General features: G+C 36.4%; 1 protein-coding gene across 1 annotated transcript in view; it reads right to left on the bottom strand.

Annotated features, from left to right (window-relative positions):
• Positions 1-8,087, bottom strand: part of LOC103600733 (alpha-2-macroglobulin-like) — a 67,745-nt gene that overhangs the window by 31,985 nt on the left and 27,673 nt on the right. Inside the window, exon 13 of the mRNA XM_008585063.1 lies at positions 7,140-7,203. Coding sequence (XP_008583285.1) covers positions 7,140-7,203 — 64 coding nt within the window. The remainder of the gene's footprint in view (positions 1-7,139; positions 7,204-8,087) is intronic.

The following is an 8,087-nucleotide window of genomic DNA, read 5'->3' as shown; positions in this document are numbered from 1 at the left end:
AGGAGACTGAAGAAAAGGGGATTCTGGGTATATAGAGGCAGGAAGTTTAGTTGAATTGTGTCTTGCAGTTATGTGGAAAGCAAATCTTGCAAATAATAAATTCAGGGATTTAGTGAGAAGCTTTTAAAGAAAAGTGTTAAAGGTTCATGCTAGTTTCTTCTTGCTGCTTATAGTGTAATACAAGAGGAAAGAGATAAATTGAAGAAAGAATTGCTCATCAAAAAGGAATCAGGACTTGATATTTGGAAAATATTCAGCCCAGAACCACACCCATTGCAGAGCAGCTCCCCACAGAGCAGCAGTCCTGCCAGTACCATGTCCCTCCAGCCACAGATTCCACAGATGTGAGACAGTTTGCTGCAACCGTTGCTGCTGCTGCTGCTCGTGCTGTGAGTTAACTTCACTGCCTCCAAGGACAACACATACACAAAAGAGAAGGCTGCAGCAACCAGCACTGCTGCCTCCACCCTGAGGTAATGTCCCTGCTGCCAAGGACACTGCAGATACAAGGGATGCAGTTGCAGCCATCCCCATGAGGTAAGCCCGCTGTTGCCAAGGACACTGCCAAGGCAACAGCCAAGATGTGAGGCAGGCAGGTGTAGCCACCTGCCACCATGAGGTAACCCCACTGCTGTCATGGATAGCACACATGCCAGGGAAGTGGTTGCAGCCATCAATGCCACTGCCATTGCCACAGGTAACTTCATTGCTGCTGTGGGCACTGCAGATGCATGGGCAGTGGATGCAGACACCATAGTCAAATGGGTGGCTGCTGCAGCCACCACTGCTGCAGCTGCCACCACCATCGGCACTGCCAGGGAGCAACCATCATCATGCAAGCAGCCCACCACCATTGAAGCTACCACTGCCATGCAGGCAGCCTATAAAAGCCACTATCAGAGCCACTGCTGCTACAAGGATGGCCTGTTACCACAGCAGCAGCCTAAGCAGACTTCTCAACGGAAACTCTATAGGCCAGAAGAGAATGGGATGGTAATTCAAAATGCTAAAAGAGAAAAACTGCCAGCCAAGAATACTGTACCCAACCAGGCTATCCTTTAGAAATGAAGGAGAAATAGTATATTTTCCAGACAAACCAAAACTGTAGGAGTTCACCACCACACAACCAGCCCTGCAAGAAATCCTCAAGGGAGTCCTCAGTCTGGAATCTGAAAAATAATACTCACTACCACGAATACACAAGAAAGAATAAAACACACTGGTAGAACAAAAATGCAATGAGAAAGAGGAAGAAACTGTATCTTACCACCTCCACATACCAACAAACACTAAAGACAAACAATAAGGGGAAAGAAAGCAACAAAAGATATTTAAAACATCCAAATGAAAATCAATAAAATGCAAGGAGTGAGACGATACCTTTCAGTAACAAATCTAAATATAAATAGATTAGATTCCCTACTAAAAAGACTCAGACAGGCTGATTGGATTAAAAAGCTAGACCCAACTATATGCTGCCTTCAAGAGATTCACTTCAACTGTAAAGACACACACAGACTAAGAGTGAAGGGATAGAAAAACATATACCACACAAATAGAAACCAAAAAGAAGCAGGACTAGCTATTATCTTATCAGACAAAATAGACTTAAACCAAAAACTATAAAAAAGACAAAGCCACTGTATAATGATAAAGAGATCTATCCAACAAGAATACATAACAATCATAAATAAATAGGCACCTGACATCAGAGTACTCAGATATATAAAGCAAACAATACCAGACTTATGGAAAGACATAGACCTAAATACAATAATGGTTGGACACCTGGACACCCTTCTCTCAACACTGGAGAGATCATCTTGGCAACAAATCATAGGAGAAACACCAGATTTAAAACACACTTTAGGCCAATTGGACTTGGCATAAATCTACAGAATGTTTCATGCAACAACCACAGAATATACATTCTTCTCATCAACACAAGATATATTCCTCTGGATAGAACACATGTTATGTCACAAATCAAAAAATTTTAAAAAATTAAAATTATTTTAAGTATTTTTTTCATACCACAATGGATTAGCCCTAGAAAACAATAATAAGTGAAACCCTGGAAACTTTATGAACACATAGAAATTAAACAACATGCTCCTTAATGACCTGTGGGTCAAAGAAGAAATTAAACAGGAAATAAAAAAAAATTTCTTGAAACTAATGAAAATAAAGACACATCATACCAATGCCTTTGGGATACTGTAAAAGCAGTAATAATAGTGAAGTTCATTGAAATAAATGCCTATATTAAAAGAATAGAAAGGTTTCAAATAAACACCCTAACACAACACCTCAAAGAATTACAAAAGCAAGAAAAATCTAATCCCAAAATTAGTAAATGGAAAGAAATAATTAAGATCAGAGTAGAGCTAAATTAAATAGAAACCCCCAACATGATACAAATGATCAAAGAAATGAAAAGTGAGTTTTTCAAGAAAATAAACAAAATAGAGAAACCATTAGCTAGGCTAACTATGAAAAGGAGAGAAGACCCAAGTAAAAAAATTAGAAATAAAAACTTAGACATTGCAACTGAAACCACCGAAATACAAAGAATCATTAGAGACTATTATAAACATCTATACACCAACAAATTTGAAAACTTGAAGGAAATGGATAATTTCTGAACACATGCAAACTACCAGGACTATACAAAGAAGACACAGAAAACTTGAACAGACCAATAACAAGCAATGAGATTGAAACAGTCATCAGCAGTGTCCCAACAAGGAAAAGCCCAGGACCAGATGGCTTCACTGCTGAATTTTACCAAACCTTTAAAAAGGAATTAATACCAATTTACTTTGAACTATTCTAAAAAATTAAAAAAGAGATAATTCTCCCAAAGTCATTCTATGAGGCCAGCGTCACCTTGATACCAAAACCAGACAAAGATACAATAAAAAAAGAAAACTGTAGGCCAATATACTTGATGAACATAGACACAAAAATCCTCAATAAAATATTAGCAAATGGAATATAGCAACACATCAGAAAAATTATACACCATGATCAAGTGAGATTCATCCAGTGAATATAAGGATGGTTTAATATACACAAATCAGTAAATGTGATACACCACAACAACAAAACCAAGGACAAAGACCATCTCAATAAATGCAGAAGAAGCATTTGACAAAATTCAACATTGCTTCCTGATAAAGACTCTCAGCCAATTATGTATAGAAGGAAAGTATCTCAATGCAATAAATCTATATATAATAAACTCACTGTCAGTATCCTCCCGAATGGGAATAAGACAAGGATATCTACTCTTACTACTCCTATTTAACATAGTATTGGAAGCACTAGCCAGAACAATCAGGCAAGAGAAAGAAATAAAGGGCATCCAGACTGGAAAAGACAAAGTCAAACTGTCCCTGTTTGACTGTTGAGCCTAAGGACCCTACAAAAAAACAAAGAAAAAACTCTTAAGAGTTAATAAATGATTTCAGTAAAGTTACAGGATACAAAATCAACATGCAAAAATCAGTAGTGTTTTTATACTCCAACAACAAACTAGCAGGAAAAAAAATGAAGAAAGCTAGCCCATTTACAATAGTCACCAAAAATATAAAATACCTAGGAATCAGTTTAACCAAGGAGGTGAAAGATCTCTACAACAAATCACTGTTGAAAGAAATTAGAGTACACTAAAAGATGGAAAGACATTCCATGCTCTTGGCTTAGAAGAATTAACATTGTGAAAATGTCCATACTACCCAAAATGATCTACAGAGTCAATGCAATCCCCATCAAAATATCAATGATGTGCTTCACAGAAATAGAATAAACAATCCTAACATTCATATGGAGCAACAAAAGCCCCTGAACAGCCAAAGCAATCCTGAGCATAATAATAATAATAATAACAACAACAACAACAACAACAACAATAATAATAATAATAAAGCCATAATACTACGTGACTGCAACTTATCTTACAAAGCTATAGTAACCAAAACATCATGATACCGGCATAAAAACAGACACTTGGCCCAATGGAACAGAAAAGAGAATCCAGAAATCAACCCACATTCTTCCTGCCAATCGCTCTTCGCTACAGGCAACAAGCACATACATTAGGGAAAAGACTTCCTCTTCAATAAATAGCACTGGGAAAACTGGAATCCTTATGTAGAAGAATGAAACTATACCCATACCTCTTGCCTTATACTCAAATCAACTCAATATGGATTAAAGACTTAAATATAAGTCTTAGAAGACCTGTAATTATAAAACTCCTAAAAGAAAACAGCAGAAATACTTCAGGAAATAGGATGGGGCAAACAATTAATGAATATGACCCCAAAAGCACAGGCCACAAAAGGAAAAATAAATAAATGGAATTATATTAAACTAAAAAGCTTCTGTACAGGAAAAAAAAAAACCCAAAATCAAAAAATTAACAATCAACAGAGCAAACAGACAACCTACAGAGTGGGAGAAAATATTCACAAACTATGCACCTGACAATGGATTAATATCCAGAATATACAAGAAACTCAAACAAGAGTAAAAAACGCCCAAATAACCCAATTGTAAAATAGGCAAAGGAGTTGAATAGGCATTGCTTAAAGGAAGATATACAAATAGCCAACAGACATGAAAAAATGCTCAGTCAGCATCAGGGAAACACAAATCAAAACCACACCGAGATATCATCTCACCATGGTTAGACTGGCTATTATCAAAATGACCAAGAATAACAAATGCTTCAAGGATGCAGATAAAGGGGAACCTTTCTATACTGTTAGTGGGACTGCAAATTCGTGCAGCCATTAAGGAAAATGGTATGGTGGTTCCTCAATCAACTGCAGATAGAACTGCTGTATGATCTAGCAATTCTACTGCTGGGTGTATACCCAAAGGAATGGAAATCATCATGTTGAATGGATAGTTGCATTCCCATGTTTATTGCAGCTCTATTTACAACAGCCAAGAATTGGAACTAACCTAAATGTTCATAGTAAGACAGCTGGGTAGGGAAAATGCAGAATATTTAAACAGTGGAATACTATTTTGCCATAAAGAAAAAATGAAATACTTGCATTCACAGCAACAATGATGAACTTGGAGAAAATCATGTTAAGTGAAATAAGCCAGGCACAGAAAGAGAAATACTGCATGTCCTCACTAGTAAGTGGGATCTATAAAAATGAAGAAATAAATTTTACAAAGAAAGCAAGATACAACAATTACAATAATACATTGAACTTTCAAAAGGAGAAAACAGAACTGAGGTTACAGGAGGTTGGAAAGGTAGAGGGATAAGGGGGGTAAGGGAGGAATTGGTGAAGGGCCATGAAAAACTATTACCCTGCATAATGTTGAATATACTAATTATCCTGATTTGAGCATCACATATTACACACAGGTATTGATATTCAACTCCTGTTTGTGCTCTATAGAAAAAGCTATGATGTGACTGGACAGACTTTTGCTAATATCTCAGAAAAATTAAAGTGTCACAATATTCACTCATTAAATAGGCTCTTGAAGAGATTAAGTGTATGACTCATAAATCCCCTCATTTATCTCAGCAAAAGCCAAAATGGGAGATGGAATTATCCAGGGAAGATCTGTGGAGAAGCTTTCTTTTTTCAGTAGAATGAGTTCCTCTGGCACACTGAATCCTATCTGGTTCTTGAGAAATTTATACTAACAGGAACAGTGTCATCTTGGACCAAAAGAAACAGAGTATAAAATGAAAGAAGAATGCCAGATCTCTAATTATATGAGAAGGAAACAAGCAGCAAACACATGCTATTCTTCATGACAAAGGAAGGATGGTTCTAAGAGTGGAGCCTTGAACCCATAGGGTGGAGACATGAACCAAATAGGATTATTCTCAGGTGTTGAAACCTAGTGTTGTTTACCAGATGAGTTTCAAGACTTGGGATTAATGACTCTTTTTGCCCTAGGATGCATTATATCCAGGACCTCATTAACACCTAATTTAGATGATTGCGATGATGAGATTTGTGGCTGTTGTGCTGATGAGATTCACATGAGATTTTTGGACTTGATTTAATGCTGTAACGGATTGAGGCTTTTGGAATGTTGAAATGGTTGAATACATTTTGAATGTGGGCTGGATATGAATCTTTGGGGCCAGAGGGAAGATTGTGGTGAGCAGAATAACAGCCTTCTGAAGATATTCAGTCTTTGAAACCTGTGAATATGGTAAGTTATCTGGCAAAAGGGTCTCTGCAGATGTGATTAAATTAAGAATCTCAGCATTTAAAGATCATCCTGGATTATCCAGGTGAGCCCAATATAATCCCCAAGGGTCTTTATAGGAGAGAGACAGGAAGATGAGGGAAACATTTGTAGATGATGTGCTGCTGGCTTTGAAGATAGAGGAAGAAACCACAAACCAAGGAATGCAGAAGACTTCCCTAAAAGCTGGAAAAGGTAAGAAAATAGAGTTTCCCCTAGAGCTCCAGAAGGAACGCAGTTCTGCTGACATCTTGATTTGAGCTCAGTGATACTTCTGACCAAAAGAGCTATACGATAATAACTTTGTATTTTTTTTTTTTCCTTTTTGTCTTTTTTTCGTGCCTGGCAACGGATCACAGCCCCCAGTGTCGCGCCCGTACCAGACTGGGACCGGCAACGGGATCGCAACCCTCAGCATCGCACCCGCACCTTGCTCAGCCAGTGAGCGGGAACCGGTCTGTATGTGGGCACCGGGCCGGCCCCTTTGTATTGTTTTAAACCAGTAAATTTGGAGTAATCTGTCACAGCAGCAATAGAAAGCTAATACACAAACATATGTAGTAATCTTTTCTTTGGTTATTTTCCTGCCTTTTTCAATTATTTTCTGATTATAATTAATCAATAAAATTATTGATTAATTTATAATCAATTAATTATAAAACAAATATATTTTCCTTTATGAATAAAATTTAAAATATAAGAATGCTATAAAAAGAAGAAAAATACTAAATGGGCTAAAATAAACTTAGTATGTCATTCTATTACATCAGCTTCCGCATCTTTGGATGACAAAAGGTTCATCCATTTCCTCTAATGTGAAAATAGCTCCAACTTGCTGAATTGTTCAGGATTTGACAAGATGAAAGAAAAAGAAAAAAGAAAATCTTGAAAATACTTACCGGGTCCTCGTTTAATAGACAACACATGGATTCCTGATTTGGAGATGCTTCCTCTTGCTTTGATCTGAAGATAGAGGGAAATACATTCACTGTTGTTTTAAAGTATACATATTAACCTTACTTTACAACATTCATAATACATAAATAAACAATAGTCTTACTACTCCAACCCAGAAGTTATTATTTTTTCCATCACCTCCACACATGGAAAAATCTAACACCTATTCATGATACATAAACTCTCAGCAACAAGGAATAGAAGAATACTCCCTCAGTTTAATAAAGAACAACTTTGAAAAAACTATAGCTAACCTCATACTTAATGGTGAAATATTGAACATTTTCTTCTTAAGAGCAGGAACAAGGTAAGTGTGTTTGCTTCTCACCTATTTGATATTGTACTGAAGGTCCTAGCAATGCAATAAGAGAAGAAAACAAAATAAAAGGCATGCAGGGAAGGAAAAAGTAAAGCTATCATTTTTTGGAGGTGTCACAATTCTGTCTAGGTCAATTACAAAAATCACTAGTATTTCTATGTTCTAGCAACAAATATATAAAAACTAATTTAAAATGCCATTTATAATAGCATCAGAAAGCATAAAATAGAGACAAATTTAACAAAATATGTGCAGTATCTCTATGTAGAAAATGATAAAACATTGCTGAGAGAAGTTAAGAAGATCTAAATAAATGGAGAGATGTATATTATATTAATGGACTGCTGGAATGTCCATTTTCTCCAAACCGATTTATAGATAAACACGGTCTTAGTTGGCTTTTTTCCCCCTTAGAAATTAGACAAACATATTCTAAAATGTCTAAAATGTATATAAAAATACAAAGGACCTAAAATAGCCAGGACAATTTTGGAAAACATGAACAATGTTGAAGGGCTTACACTTCCTGATTTTAAGACTTACTATAAATTTACAGTAACCGATGCCTTGT

Source organism: Galeopterus variegatus, unplaced genomic scaffold (assembly GCF_000696425.1).
Source record: "Galeopterus variegatus unplaced genomic scaffold, G_variegatus-3.0.2 Scaffold3432, whole genome shotgun sequence".
In the NCBI taxonomy this organism is placed as follows: Eukaryota; Metazoa; Chordata; class Mammalia; order Dermoptera; family Cynocephalidae; genus Galeopterus; species Galeopterus variegatus.
The sequence above is the reverse complement of the archived record's forward strand: the minus strand, read 5'-3'. Positions and strand labels throughout refer to the sequence as shown.